This window comes from Pantherophis guttatus, chromosome 4 (genome assembly GCF_059756535.1).
Source record: "Pantherophis guttatus breed Tessera chromosome 4, ASM5975653v1, whole genome shotgun sequence".
Taxonomy (NCBI): domain Eukaryota; kingdom Metazoa; phylum Chordata; class Lepidosauria; order Squamata; family Colubridae; genus Pantherophis; species Pantherophis guttatus.
Window position 1 is genome coordinate 16,049,806 of NC_142066.1, and position 16,819 is coordinate 16,066,624.

Genomic DNA, 16,819 nt, shown 5'->3' on the forward strand with positions numbered 1-16,819 from the left:
AAAGGCAAGATTGCTTAAACAGTTCTCTTTATGAGATGCTCCCTTTTATTCAGATGAGGCCTCATGACGATAATGTAGCATTTGGGGAAAAAGACACAAGCCAGAAGCCCAGTGCTGGAGGCCAGGAGGGAGAAAATCTCCACGGCTACCATGTATTTGCCTTTGGTGCTCACATAGGCTGGGACAAAGGACAACCAGACACTACAAAAAACCAGCATGCTGAATGTGATAGATTTGGTTTCCTGGAAAGTGTCTGGTAACTTTCTAGCAAGGAAAGCTGCAATAAAACTGACTATAGCCAGGAAACCCATAAAAGATAAAACACTATAAAACATGATATCTGACCCTTCATTGCATTCCACAACAATTTCAGAAATGAAGGAGTGCTTATCCATGTCTGGGAAAGGGGGTGAGGTTGCTAACCACACAGTACAAAGAAGAAATTGAATAAAGGAGCAGGAGAGAACAATGGAAAGGGCTAGGCTTTTCCCAACCCATGTCCTCATCCTTGATCCTGGCTTGGTGGCCATGAACGCAAACACCACGGTGACAGTTTTGGCCAACATACAAGAAACAGCCACAGTGAAGATGATCCCAAAAGAAGTCTGTCGAAGGAGACAAGTCATCTTCATGGGTTGACCAATGAAAAGTAGAGAGCAAAGAAAGGAGAGGAGGAGGGAGAGGAGGAGGGTATAGGAGAGGCTGCGGTTGTTGGCTTTGATGATTGGAGTGTTGTGATACTTCCTGAAGATTCCCAGCACCAATATTGTGATAAAAGAAAGCACAAGAGCCAAGGTCACTAAACTGATCCCCAAAGGTTCTTCATAACTTAAGTAACTTATATCCTTTGGCACGCATAAGTCCTGCTTGTTGTTTGGATATTGATCTTCTGGGCACTGGAAACATTCATCTCGATCTGATAAATGAAATATAGAAAGTTAAATAAGGATATATTTTTGAACCCACCCTGCTTAGTCTTTCAGATTAAAAAGATAAATAAGTGTGTCGCGAATTAGTCTCATGGTATGATTTGTTAGTGTAGATTTTGTTAATAAGTAATAAACTGTCCATTTTTATTTCCTTTTTTTCACTTCACCCATCAGTAGAGAGGAAACAGTTTATGTGTAAAAGAAACTACATAAATCTGGAATCTCTTACCTATCTGATTTGTGATCTTTCCCTCTGGACATCGAGTGCAGTTATAGCAACAAAACGATTGCCCTTCGAGCTTGGTCTTGCGGTAACCTGGCTTGCACTTCTCATTACAAAGTGAAACAGGACATTCCTTTCCAGAAAAGAAAAAAGAAAAAAAAAAAGGTTCAACAGAGAAAATAGGCTTTTTCAAATACTGTAGATCTCAAAATATCTTCCATTGGCAGGTTGAACCATTGATTCAAGGAGAATCTACCATCTTTTTAGAATACTGCAGTATAAAATAGGATCATAGGATTTCTTTTTTTTTCTTCTTCTATTCAATTGTGTCCAGTTCACAAAGACTATTTGGACAAGTCCCTGCAGTTTTCTAGGCAAGATTTCAAGAATTGGTTTGCCTTTGATTCCTTTCTAAGGTTGAGAACAGGTAACCGGTCAAAGCTCAACCAACTGGCTTTTTGTCTAAGATGGAACTGGAACTCATGGTTGCCATGTTTCCAACCTGATATCTTAACCACTACACCAGACTAGTTCATTTCCTTTATATCTTCAGCGTGGTCATGTAGGAACATATTGAGTCTTAGGAAGTTAATTTACTGTATTGTTGCATTTATTGGTCTGTATACAATTTTTTTTAATCCAACAGAGTTTGCTAATGGAATTGTCCAGAGATTGGTACCCTACAATGAATTAAATTTTGAGGGTCAAATTCTCAGTTATTTGCAATGGGGCCACAAATTGCTGTTAATAGTTTTATTCCTTATCCAGGAAATGCATTAACATTCATTGGATGAATGGATTATAATGGTGCTAGAGTATGAATTTGCACCATAATTCTCAAGTCTTTCCATTACTAGAAACTAAGAAAGAAGCAGATGATCAACCATTCCTGTCTTTCTGAAGGACTCATTGTTTTCCACATAATTTCACCGAGCACAAGCTTCAAAATTTACATGTCTGAATATCTGTGCCATTCAGATTAAAGTTTGAGCTGTGTAACACTTTTGGGACAGTGGGGAAAAAGTGGGGAAAGAAGTGCAACAGGAGTTAAAATAACATGAACTCTACCTGATTAAACCAGCTGGGCCAAACCACATCATGTTCATCAATAGTCAAACATTTGTCAGTGGTTGCTGATGGGTCTATCTTTCCAACTGTCATTCTGAGAAAGGTCTGGTTTGAGAAAGTGATCCAGTTTATGATGTCAAATCCTGCCAGCAGTTCACCATTCTGGTCAAAAGAAATTTTTTCTCCAGCACTGTTATTAAAATATATACTTTGTAGAAAGCGGTGGAGCTAAACAGTAGTGATAAAAGTGAAAACATGTGTGTGTGTGTGTGTGTGTGTGTGTGTGTGTGTGTGTGTGTACACAGTTAATATTTCGGGTTTCTTCCCGTGTAATTGTGAACATATCCCTAAAAGGGTAGAAGCAACGTTTCGACAGAATCTCATCTGCCATCATCAGGCTTATGTGAGGGGTCTTTTGCAGTAACTGCCATTACTATTTCAAATCTGGTAGTAGTCTGGGATGGCTCCACCTTTTCATTCTGATTGGTTGGGAGTCCCAGTCTGTGTTTATTGGCTTGGCTTCGGGTGTATGGTTGGTTTTTCTCCACCAGGTGGCAGGGCTTCATCTTTGTGGCTGGCTGGAATGTGATTTGGCTGGAACTTGTGGCAATACAGGCCTTTTGATGAACCCTTGATCTATATTTTATATTTTGTGTTAAGATTCGTCTATCTATGAGAGCAGGTTTCCAAATAGTAGGCAGACGGGAAGTGTCATCATGTTTATTCATGCAATATGGTCTTTTCTCTATTTCAATAGCCTCTCTGATTATTCTGCCAAATATTATTCTGCCAATTATTCTGCCAAACGTTGCTTCTACCCTTTTAGGGATATGTTCACAATTACACAGGAAGAAACCGGAAATATTAACTGTACACACATATATACCCGTGAAAACTTACATATATATATATATATATATATATATATATATATATATATATATATATATATATATATATATTTGTAGGACAATGAGTAGTTAAAGTTCTCTTTCAAAACATGTTTATAATAACTCAGCAAATAAATTATTCACTAATTTAATAATATGACTTGGTAAATATTTACACTTACAGAAACGAAACAATATTTTTTTTCTTATGCAAAGAATAATTCCATCTATTGAAAAAAATCAATTTTATAAAGATGACATAATGCATCATTAAGGAAGTCTAACTATCAAAAATAGAAAACTTATAAGAGACAATACAATAATAAATAATCTACTGAATATCTGGGTCAAACACAGAAAAAAAAGCTTATGTTTATCTTTTCTACTTCTCACCTTGTTATTGAATGTCTATTTTTAAGAAGACTTTTATCATAATAACAAGACATCCCAAGGATATCTCTTCCCCTTACCTTTCACTCTGTGTCCTACTATTTGCTTTTGTACTTTTGGGTTTTATGCTATAAACTAATAAAAATGAGAGAAAAAAAGACATCTCATGGAAAGATAATAAATTGGAAGATTTTATTGTTAATAAGAGAAACATGAGAGGTCTTGGGCTTCCTACTTAATAATAATCTAGTGTACTTACTTGGTTTCAATGTTTTAAAATAGGGAAAATAGCATAAAAAGAACAGGAGAAACAAGGAAATATTGAAAGACTTTGAATTCTGAATTTTAAAACCTTGTGACACACAATTTTGTTTATTTGATCCTTCTAATTTAAACATTGTTACACTAATATTAATCAGAATCTGAGAAGGTCAAATGCCATATAATAAAATGTATATTGAATTTGATTACGTAGAAGAGATGCAACAATTGGAATTTCAAGAGAAGAACATTTATTCTGAATGTTGTCACTCTTCCTTCCTCCCTCCCTCTCTCTCTCCCTCTCTCCACATTCTCTCTTTCTTTCTTTCTCTTCATGTTTGCATGCATGTTTGTATGTACATATGCACCTTTGATTCCTAGTGACTACCTGGAGAAGTCCCTGGAGTTAAATGTTATATAGAGGGAAAATTGATATAAGATGTTCCATAATTGGTAGAACAGTCTTGATGGTTAAAATAGACAAATTATTTTCTAAAAAAACCATTGGATATATAATGAGAAACAAACACACAAACAGACACACAGAGAGAGAGAGAGTTTAGACAAGTAATTCATACAGGCAGAAACAAATGTTGAAAGTTAAATTCCCATTGTAAATTGTAATAGTTTTGTAAATTTTTATCAAACCATATATTCCTTCAAAGTATACTAACTTGCTTTATTACAGCAATTTACAGCACCGGAACCCAGACTAGAGCAGCTGGCTAGAGCCCATCTTTGCAGCAGCCAGCTGCACTTCCAGGTTCTGTCACGTTCATGTGCACCGGCCAGCTGGTCTTTGCATGAAGACCAGCTGGCTGGCACACAAGCACGGACTGGAACCCAGAAGATAGCTGGCTGCTGTGCGCATGTATGCAGCAACATCTATCTGGTGCACATGGGTGCAATGGAACCTGGAAGAACAGCTTCCTGTTCACGCGTGCCCACAGAGAGGGCTCTGCATGCCACCTCTGGCACATGTGCCATAGGTTTGCTACTATGGACCTAGTGGAATGTCCAAATTATTCTCCTTACCTTCCATGACTGTTGACTCAGGAAATTCTCTCTCATTATTCTTCTTTGTCGGCCTTGGAAAGAAGAATACATGGCATGCAAAGCATGTGCAATTGCATAGACAGCATTGTAGATACTGTAGCTGTGGGCAGTCATGCTGGTTTCGAACACAGATACAGGGAGAATCTCTAGTTTCTCCTCCCCAGTGCAGATATTGTCATCCTCTTCGTCTGTGATGGAAACTTGGGGCAAACAGTTAAACATCTGTTGCCAAAACTGAATTAGTAATCCATCTTCCTCATCTAAAATCGGGCTCCTCATCTGAACAAATTTCTGGAAAGCCGACACTTGTGTTGAGTGTACTGCAAGCGTTATAGAACCATGAATGAAATTAAGATCCCAATATCTTTGGAAAGGAAGGGATGAGAAGTCTACCTCCGCTGTCATAAACCAAACCTTGGGGTTACATGGCATATCGTTATATTCTGAAAATCTGAGCAAAGCCCTTAAATTTAGCATACTCTGAAATCCCCCCAGAAACATCGCTATTTTAGCTGTACTCTTCGAAACAACACTTAAAATATTGTATGATGTACGCAGTGTCTTCTCATCCTCATTGAGAAATTCACTTGAGATTTTTTCTATGAATGCAAAACAAATCCCACTTCTGGAAAACATGGGAATAACATTCCTCAGCAAGTTCTCAGCTATGTTGCCAATATTAAGGTACAACATCCCAATCCAGGTCCAGCCAAAATGCAAAAAGAGCTGGAGAAGTCCATGATATTGATGATTGGCCTTTGGGAGCATCCAGTAAAAGAAATGACTTTGCGTAATGCTATTGGTCTCTGGGACAGAACTATATGCAAACTAAAACAAACAAGGTGATGAAAAATACCAGTCACACAGTAAATGGTGGTCTTTGGTGTATTTTAATATAACTGTATTAAATACCACTTATTAATATGCTATATAATATTAACTGAAATGAATTTAATTAATGTTTCAATTTAATCAGTTAATTTAATTTTTTAATAAGTTGATCATGTAGAGTCCAGCAGCATTGAACCCTTGATTATCAGTGTCAAGAGTGAAACTTTGGCAGCTATGTATCTTGTCATTTCTATTTGCCATTAGAGAAAGGTGGGGAAGGGGAAGTGTTGATTATAAATGAGTTAACTAGAGGAATGACACTTCTACAGTTCCACTGAAGCTTGTGAGATTCTAGAAACTTTTCAAGGACATCTTAACAGGTGTGCAGTTGAGGCAGATGGTTCCCATAACAAAGGGAAATGGTTTACTTGGTCTACGTGGAAGTCTGGGGGTTTGGCAGGGAAAATCATTGTTTAATACTATTAACTGGGACCTGAGGATCTCAGAGTTAGTTTTACCTCGACATTGCTTAGCCATGTATTTAATATAAAGTAAGCTTTTCAGAAATGAAATGGTCCAGGAATTTTAGTTGGATACTGAAGCTGGATTTGACAATCAGAGCCCAGATTCGGTGGGTGGGACACATCATCAGAATGGATGGCCAACACATGCCTTGCCAGTTGCTCTAGAGTGTACAGAAGTTTGGGAAGACTTCAAGATTGTCCACGTAAGTGCTACAAAGATGTCACAAAAGAATGCTATACCAATGTGATGTACACAATACCATGACTTCTTTGACAGCTATACTTGTTATATTTGGATGCTCTTTCCAAAGTTCAGCTGAGATTATCGAAGCTACATTTGTTTTTTAAACTTTCTCCAAAAGAAACCACAATGAAATTTATCATTGTGTAAATTTATCAATTTACCACAATGAAATATTAGAACACTAAAATATTGTTAACCCACCCCAATCTCCAATATATGTTAAGCTAAGGACTTACCTGCACAAACTTGTAAGCTGTCATAATGGTAGCCATATCAAGAAATTCAATAGAACTTGGTCCTCCTATGACAGCAATCAGATTCTTCTGATTGTGACACTTATAATTAGGGATGAATCTCTTTGGTGTAGAGAGGAGTTCCAGAGCAGCAATACAAGTATATCTTGGAAGAAAATAGTTATTGTAAATGTTGAAGCCTAGTGTGATATTGGTTAAGATCTGGGGATTTTTATTAATCTCCTTTACAGCAAAAACCACAGCCATGATGTGTTGGTAGCTCTGTGACAATAATCTAGAATGAAATTTTAAAAAATAGTTAAGTATTCTCTGTATAATTAGTTCTGAAATAAAGTTTTATTCTTTCCTATGTTTAAGCAGGAGAAGAATGATGTAAAATTAGTAATGGAGCCTCCCAGGGCTGTGTGCTCTCTCCACTTCTCCACCAATGACTGCATCTCAAAAGATCCCTCTCTCAAAATAATGAAGTTTGCAGATGATACAGCAGTGATTGGTCTCATTCAAGACAATGATAAATCTGCATAAAGAAGGGAGGTTGAACAACTAGCCTTGTGATACAGACCCCTCACATCCTGGACACAAATTGTTTCAACTTCTACCCTCAAAATAACCCTATAGGGCACTGCACACCAGAACAACTAGACACAAGGACAGTTTTTTCTTGAATGCCATCACTCTGCTTAGCAACTAATTCCCACCACACTGTCAAATAATTTACTAAGACTATATTATTACTATTATTCTTCTCTTCCTTACTAGTATCTATCTCTTCCCACTTATTACTATAACCATGTTGCTTGTATCTTTCAATTATATTGTTTTTATTTGTTTCCTAGTACAATTTGATAGCTTATTACTAACCTTGACTATCACTAAGTATTGTATCTTTTTATTCTTGATGAATGTATTTTATTCTCCATATGTACACTGAGGGCATATACACCTAAAACAAATTCCTTGTGTGTCCAATCACACTTGGCCAATAAAGAATTCTATTCTATTCTATAAAGAACTAACATTAAAATGATTTATACTGTAAGATGTACTAACACCATCAGTCTAAACTGAACAGAAAGGGGTACTTTTTTGAAGAAAAATAAACAGATGCTATAGTACATAATTTAAAAAATACTTGATTGTTCACATGTGACCAAAATCATACACTGTAGAATGTCTTGCGCAGAAAATAAAAAGAAAGAATAAGAAGATGTAGGAGGAAGTTTTAAAATATCTAGTTACTCACATGTGTTCTACCAAATCATCCTTGCTGGGATGATACCTGAATGACATCCTTTCAGACATAACGAAGGTCTGAGAAATTACACCACCAACAATGAAGTCCCCAGCTTGATCATATTTATGAGAAATTGATGCAGGCTCAGTGCTCCTGCATTTTTCTACTTGGCCAACACTCTTAGGGAGAAAGAATAATATGAGGAAACCAAGAATTACAGCTACATAGAAAATCATTTGTGAAAAAAAAGACTTCACTGTATCCCACATTATTGTTAGCACACCCTTGATCTGCAGAGCAACACGATGAATTGATAATCAGGTAACTACAGAATAAAGCCTCAGTGCCAAACCTAGGATATTATTCTATCTCTATAGTCTGTCTATTTCTGAAGGCCAGAGGAGAAGCTTAAAGTCTCTGTCAGTAGTAATAATGGCCCTGGGAATTACCAGTTTGCTAAAAAAGTTCATAATTATGGAGAAGATAATGAATGACTCAAGAGCCAGTTCTGTTTCATTCTCTTTTTTTGCAAAACTAATTTCTTTTACAGCAAAAACTCTAGTGTCCCCGAGAGATTATTCCTAGTCATACTGAACTTTGACCAGTGAAGGACATACAGACAACATCATTTCTATTATACTATGAGAACAAAATTGAATATAGTCCATGTGAGAGTATTTGACTTCAAAGTGCATCTCAGAGAGTACAAAAGAAAAAAGAAAAAGAACATACACAATTCCCTTCATGTTGCCACAATAACAAAGATGATGTAGAGAAATGCATGCTTTGATGAGATTGATATGTCAAGTAAAATTTTCTTTATTGCTTTTCTATACTGTATATTTATTCTGTTTTATCAATAAGAATAAATACAAAGGAAAAAAAATCCAACCATACACAACCCAGGAAAGCATATATCCAATACCAAGAACAAAAACAACAAAGAAAAATAATAATAATGACCCAAATGTCTAACATTGAGCATAAAAAATCCCACCCAGCTGGATGCTGAAATTAAATAAAAGCACCTTATGAATTCTCCTCCCCTAACATAATGGGTCTACAAATAGTTGTAAACATTCTCTTCCTTATTTAACAAGAAAACTATATTATATAAATTAACATTCCAGATGAAGGGATCTCTATCTGTTAATCATATTGGCCCGACAGTTCTCTCTACCCCTCCCTCCCTCCCTCTCTTTCTCATATATGTATGTATATATGGTGAACAGGTTAGCTAAAACATTACACTAATCTTCAAATCTTTCTTTTAACTATCTGTTATTTAACTTGTATTTAACTCTATTTAACTTGTAGAAGTCCATAAATGACTTCCAGTCTCTCATAAAACTGTATAATCCAGTGTCTCTTACATTTCCAACACTTGTTAGAAGTCCATCTATACATTTTTGCTAATCTATCTTGAGTCAAAGACCAAGGATACATCATTTTATAAAAATGTTCTTTCAAACTATAATTCAAAGTAATTTTTTTACCAATTAGTCCATACATTCTCCCATTTATCTAGCGTTATGATGTCAGGTAGAATTTAAATGCTGGGTGTCGTTGTATTTCCACCAGTGGAGATTTTTTTTTTTTTGACAACATAGTTTAATTTACTCTTTTTGTTAATTGCTCCCTTTTATTAAGATCTGGTCTAATTATAATGACATAGCATTTTGGGAAAAAGGTAAAAGCCAGGAGCCCAGCACTAGAAGCCAAAATGGCAAAGATCTCCACAGCTGTTGTGTATTTTCCTTTGGTGCTTATGTAGGCAGGCACAAAGGACAACCAGACACTGCAAAACACCAGCATACTGAAAGTAATTGACTTGGTTTCCTGGAATGTGTCTGATAACTTTCTAGCTAAGAAAGCTGCAATAATACTGATTATAGCCAGGAAACCCATAAAACCAAAAATAGAATAAAACATTGCAACAGATCCTTCATTACATTCTATAATTATTCCACTACTTATGGACCACATATCTACATCTGGGAAGGGTGGAGAAGTTCCAAGCCATACAGTACAAAATGATGGTTTTGGCCAACATGCAAGAAACAGCCACTGAGAAGATGATTCCAAAAGCAGTTCTGTCGAAGGAGACACATTATCTTCACGGGTCGACCAATGAAAAGCAGAGAACAAAGGAAGGAGAGGAGGAGGGAAATGAGGAGGGTATAGGAAAGGCTGCGGTTGTTGAATCTGTCTGAATTGTAGAAAATGTAGAACCTGCAAATTGTATAGAGGCATCTCATTCTGGAGACGATTAATAGACTAAGCTAAGACCCCACCTTCTCCCTTTGTGCATATGACTCTCTTCCTTCCATTTTTGTCAATTTCAAAGCAATGTTACTGTGTATTGTTTTAACGTTTAATATTGTTTCTATTGATTATAAGCTATCTAGATCACCTTGAGGTGATATGCTTGGCATGTAAGTTAAATAAATGAATAAATAAATAAATAAAATTTGCATTTCTTAATGGAAGGTTTGGTGTTTTTTTTTTTTTTTAGTCCAATACATTCAGTGATGGGATTCAAATAATTTAACAACCAGCTCTCTTCCCTAATGATCAGTTAGGTGGGCGTGGCCATGGTGGCCAGGGATATGGGGTGTGACAGGCAGCACTTGGCCTCCTGCATCCCCCTTGGAACAAAAATGGTCTGTGTGGGAGATGTGATGTCCCTCCTTGGCACCCTGTTTTGGGCCTAGGAGGCCTCCCTGCAGCCTCCTAGGAGCGAAAATGCACCACGGGGGGGGGGGGACACACTACCCCCACCGCATTTTGGGCCTAGTAGGTCTCCCTGAAGCCTCCTGGGAGTGAAAATGGGACACCGGGGGGGGCGTGCCACACACTCCCACGCCCCGTTTTGGGCCTAGTAGGCCTCCCTGCACTTACCTGGGAGTCAAAATGGGGCAGGTAGGAACTCCTGGAAGGGGCAGGGCCAGCAGCAATTTAACTACCGGTTCGCCTCAACTGGTCCAAACTGGCTGAATCCCACCATTGAATACATTTGTGTATAAAAATGTTTAGGTCAGAATAAGATTAACAGTAAGAGGAGGAGGAAACTTTCTCCAGGTACCTTTTATCAGTTCAACAGTGAATGTACAATACTTAACTGCATGATCACAGAAATAGCAATAGCACTTAGATTTAAATATCACTTAGGTAGTCAGTAATCCCCGTACATCATCTCTTCGCATTTTCTTAATTTACATCTTTAATTTACTATTTTCCTTAATTGGTACTTAATTTCTTATCTATAATTTTTATCTTCTCATTTATATCCATATCCTTTTTCCCTTTCTTCTTCTCCAACCAGTTATACCATTTATGCCATACTAAATAATAGTCCATTTCCTCCTTTTCCTGTATTTCCTTTGTAAGTTTGTCCATTTCTGCACATTCCATAATTTTACTAATTATTTTATCTTCTGTTGGTATATCCTCATTCTTCCAATTCTGGGCAAAAACTATTTGTGCTGCCGTTAGTATATGAATAATTAAGTATTTTATTTCTTTTTCGTATTGTCCTGTAATTATTCCTAATAAAAAGGTTTCTCGCCTCATTTCTATTTTTTGGTGTTTGATTTCCTCTATTTGTATTCTAATCGTCTGCCAAAATTGTTTTGCTTTCTGACAGGACCACCACATATGGTAGTAGGTTCCTTTTTGGAGTTTGCATTTCCAACATATTGGGGAGGTGTTCAGAAACATTCTTGCCAGTCGGGCAGGCAGGAGGTGCCATCTATAGAACATTTTGTACATATTCTCTTTGTAGGATACAGATCAAAATCAAATCAAAATCAAAATGTGTAATTAGTAGCTATTGGTTAAAGGGACTGAGTAAAATTTGGAATAAATTTGTTAAAATTTTAATTCCAGATATAATTTTCTTAGGGAAGACAATTGAAAATTGGCCGATTAAAACTAATATAAGTCGTGATAGGGTAATGGAAGATGAAAATATACAAACTATAATAGATTGGTTAAAAACTTCAGAAAATGAAAGGAGTTAGCTTAGTTTAGTTTATTTGATTTGTATACCCCCCTACTCCCGAAGGACTCAGGGCGGTGAACAGCCAAGCAATAAAATACATAAATACACAAAATTTAAAAACCAGATAAAATCAAATTAAATCATTTTGGCCCGGACAGATTAAAACACCCCAATAATTTAAAAACAGATTAAAATTTACATATTAAAAGAGGGAGGAGATTAGGCCAAGCCCGCTTGATGGAATAAAAAGGTCTTCACAGCGCGGTGGAAGGTGCGCAGATCCGGGATCCTCCGTATCTCTGGGGGGAGCTCATTCCAGACGGTAGGTGTCCCCACAGAGAAGACTCTCCCCCTAGGGGCCGCCAGCCAACACTGTTTGGCTGACGGCACCCGGAGGAGTCCCTCTCTATGAGAGCGTACTGGCCGGTGGGAGGCTATTGGTGGTAGTAGGCGGTCCCGTAAATAACCAGGTCCTAAGCCATGGAGCACTTTAAAGGTGGTAACCAAAACCTTGAAGCGCACCCGGAAGACCACTGGGAGCCAGTGCAGCTCGCGCAGGAGAGGTGTCACATGGGAGCACCATGACACTCCCATTACCACCCGCGCGGCCGCCCTCTGCGCCAGTTGGAGCCTCTGGGTGCTCCTCAAGGGGAGCCCCATGTAGAGAGCATTACAATAGTCCAGGCGGGAGGTGACGAGGGCATGAGTGACCATGCGTAACGAGTCCTGATCCAGAAAGGGACGCAATTGGTGAATCAGGCGAACCTGATAAAAAATCCTCCTGGTCACGGCCATCAGGTGCTCTTCTAAAGACAGCTGTGAATCCAGGAGGACGACCAAGTTGTGAGCCCTCTCCGTGGGGGCCAATGGTTCGCCCCCAATAGTCAGTGATGGCGTCAACTGCCTATATCGGGACGTCGGAAACCACAGCCACTCGGTCTTGGATGGGTTGAGCCTGAGCCTGTTCCTCCCCATCCAGATCCGTACGGCCTCCAGGCACCGGGACATCACTTCAAGGGCATCGTTGGGGTGATCCGGGGTGGAGATGTACAGCTGGGTGTCATCAGTGTACTGATGGTACTTCACCCCGAAACCACAGATGATCTCGCCCAGCGGCTTCACATAAATGTTGAACAGGAGAGGCGAGAGGACCGACCCCTATGGCACCCCACATATGAGGGGCCTCGGGGTCGACCTCTGTCCCCCTGTCAACACAGACTGCGACCGGTCAGAGAGAAAGGAGGAGAACCACCGCAACACAGTGCCTCCCACCCCTAACTCTTCTAACCGGTGCAGCAAGATACCATGGTCGATGGTATCAAAAGCCGCTGAGAGATCTAACAGGACCAGGACAGAGGAGCACCCCCTGTCCCGAGCCCTCCAGAGATCATCAACCAACGCGACCAACGCCGTTTCCATGCTGTACCCGGGCCTGAAGCCCGACTGGAACGGATCCAGATACGTCGTTTCATCCAGGTGCTGGGGGAGCTGTTGCGTGACCACACTCTCAACAACCTTCACCACAAAACGAAGGTTGGAGACCGGACGATAATTTACCAACATTGCCGGGTCCAGGGAAGGCTTCTTGAGGAGAGGCCTCACCACCGCCTCTTTCAAGGTGGCAGGAAAGACACCCTCACCCAACGAAGCATTTATAATCCCCTGGAACCAGCCTCGTGTCACCTCCCGAGAAGCCAGCACTAACCAGGAGGGACACAGGTCCAATAAACAAGTGGTCGCGTTCAGTCTACCCAGAATCCTGTCCACATCCTCAGGGGTCACAGGATCAAACTCATCCCAGATAACATTCTCAAGACCTGCTCCAGTCCCTCCCCCTGAGACTACCCAGTCAGAGTCTAGATCTTCCCGAATCTGAGTGATTTTGTCATACAGATATTGAACAAAATCCTTGGCTCTACCCTCCAAGGGGTCCTCCCGCACTTCCTGGTGGAGCAGGGAGTGGGTCACCCTAAACAGGGCGGCCGGGCGATTATCTCATGATGCAATAAGAGCAGCAAAGTAACTACATTTCGCTGCTTTTATTGCCACTAGGTAATTCCTAATATGAGATCTTACCAGTGTCCGGTCAGATTCAGAACGACTGGCCCTCCAACTACTCTCTAGGTGTCTTTTCCGGCGCTTCAACTCCCTCAGCTCCTCAGTAAACCAAGGAGCTAAATGAGATCGGCGCCGGGTCAGAGGCCGCAAAGGCATGACCCGGTCTAGAGCTCCAGCGGCCGCCCTATCCCAGGCGGCCACTAGGTCTCCAGTCGAGGCGTGTGCCAGATCCTCAGGGAATGGCCCAAGCTCCATCTGGAACCTATCAGGTTCCATCAGGCGCCTGGGGCGGAACCATCTTACCGGCTCCGCCTCCCTGCGGCAGGGTGTAGCGGTTCGAAGGTCGAGATGAAGGAGAGAGTGATCAGACCATGACAAGGACTCAGTGACTATATCCCCTATCTCGAGATCACTCAACCACTGTCCAGAGACAAAAACCAGATCCAGCGTGTTTCCCCCCATGTGGGTAGGACCATGAATTAACTGGGTCAGGTCCATAGCTGTCATGGAAGCCATGAACTCCCGAGCCACCTCAGACGCCTCGCCCATGGACGGTAGGTTGAAATCCCCCATGACCATAAGCCTGGGGATATCAACCACCACTGTGGCGATGACGTTGAGTAGCTCGGGCAGGGCTGCTGCCACGTGGCAGGGAGCCAGGTACGTGATTAGCAAACCCATCTGAACCCCATGGCCCCATTTCACAAGGAGGGATTCACAGCCGGTCGTCTGAGGGACAGTGGCCTCCCTCGGTTTCAGACCTTCCTTAATGATAACCGCTACCCCCCCACCCCTCCCCTGTGACCTCGGCTGATGGAAAGCAAGGAAACCTGGAGGGCACATTTCAATGAGGGGAACACCACCTCCTGGCCCAACCAGGTCTCCGTAACACCTGCCAGGTCCGCCCCCCCTCCTGAATAAGATCACAAATGAGGGGGGCTTTATTTACTACAGTCCTGGCATTGCACAGCATCAGCCAAAGGCCCGGGCCCTGAGGGTCTATGCAACCTGCGAGATGGGTGGAGTTTTGGGGGCCGGAGCACGCCATTGCTCGTAAACAGCAAGTGCGCGCTCCCCTAACACGATATGGTCCCCTGCTCCCGCCATATCTACCTCTCCCACCCACAGTATTGATATTGAAAACACTATCTGGATGAGCTCTAACCCCCCCTCGATCCCGGGCCCACCCCCCCACCATGCTTCGCGGCCAGACCCAACCCCGACCCTCCCCCTTGTGGGTTTTCCCCCAAACCCACAACCTGAATTCTAATTTGACCCTCCCCCCTCCCTGAGACCCCTTAAAAATTTAACTAAAAAGTTTGATAAAAAAGCCCTCAACCCCCTAGTTTTCACATGCCACCTCTCTGGGTCCCAAAGCCCGTCATTGAGGTGGGCCCTCGATAACGATGAGGGCCACATCTGTGAGAGGGGGGAATCTCGCAGCGCAAGAAGATCCGCAGTCGTGTACACCTCCAAGATACAGCGATGGAGGCACGGAGCTCAAACAGGGGACTTCACAAAAAATGTAACACAGCCATTTGTTCATTGATGTACTATTGGTATTTCTACTGTCCTCCCACAACAGTAGGAGGGTCCTGATTATCTCATCCAATGGGAACGGCCTCTGGCCCACCCTCTCACGGCAGGGCCCCCAAGGGGCCGTAGATCGAAAAAACTTCTCCGACAGATGAGACTCATGATGTAATAGAGGACCCCTCAACAGTTGCATCAATTGGCTGACCCATGGTCAGAGGAAGAGTTTATCAGTCTATCAGTCAGTCAGTGAGTCACTTCAGGGGCAAAGATGGGAAATCCTTGGCATAGTCTTATACTCAAGATCACATCCGAGTAAGTCCCGATGAAAAAAAGGGGGGGAGAAAGGAGGGGGAAGAAGGGGAAAGGGGAAGAAAGGGGGGAGAGAGAGGACTCACTCAGGGCAAATAATGAGCCCATTTAGGCGGACACAGTACCCGGGAGGGGGAGGAAAAAGGGCTGGTATCCATACGAGGGAAAACCCTCTGTCACCCACCAGCCCTATTTTCCTCAGTTCTTCCAGACCCCAGCCTCCATTAAATGTCACAGGAGGCCTCCAGGTCCTCTGCAGCCACCAGGATATTCCGAGGGGGGTGGTCTCTCTTCTCCAATCCCAAGACCCATTTATACTCCTCTCAGTTTCTGAGTGGGTTAGGTGGAAATTCAACGGGCTGCCACCACTCGCTGCCCCAAAGCCATTCTTCCTCCTTTATCTTCTCTGCCAATGCCTCTGGGCTTATCCAGGGGCGAGGGAGGTCTTAAAAAACCCTCGCCCCGAGCTCCACTGACTGAGCCCGCCACCGTGCTGATAAGCCACCATATCTCCGTTCTCTGTGCTGCTCCGCTCTCTTTTCTCACCCTTCTCCACTCCAGCAGTGCTTCCATTCTCAGTTCTCCTCTCTCGATTCTCGCCCGATAAGCCACCATGCCTCAGCTTTTGGCTCCGCTCTCTGTTCCCCTCCAGCAGGCCTCCGCTCTCGGCTCTCGGCTCTCTCAGCAGCATCGGCAGCATCGGAGCAGCACAATTTCCACTCTCCCATGCCGCTTCCGACTCCGGGAACGTCCAGGGGTCAGGAAGGTCTCAAAACCCTCGTCCCGGACCCATCTGACTAAACCAGGGGTTGCTGATGGTCGGGCTCCCCTGTAGTACCCCCTAAGGCCCCGAAAAGTCCTCCATCTCACCGCAGCACTTCACCACGCGACCGCCATCTTGCGCATGCTTTTAGAAGTAAGGAAGGAAGAAAAAAGAAATCATTGAAAAATTGAGTTTAGGCTTGTTTGAAAAAATACAGATAGAAAAATGGACTAAGAATGTAAGGGA

The 16,819-nt window shown here is 41.8% G+C and overlaps 1 protein-coding gene across 1 annotated transcript; it reads right to left on the minus strand.

The window, feature by feature from the left end:
• Positions 1-14: 14 nt before the first annotated feature.
• On the minus strand, positions 15-16,510 carry LOC148113771 (vomeronasal type-2 receptor 26-like). The gene is made up of 7 exons (XM_087893370.1): positions 16,316-16,510; positions 7,914-8,083; positions 6,653-6,944; positions 4,797-5,645; positions 2,221-2,448; positions 1,159-1,285; positions 15-916 (listed from the first exon to the last, which is right to left on the minus strand). Exons 1-7 carry the CDS (start codon positions 16,508-16,510, stop codon positions 15-17), a joined length of 2,763 nt encoding a protein of 920 aa, XP_087749496.1.
• Positions 16,511-16,819: the final 309 nt, after the last annotated feature.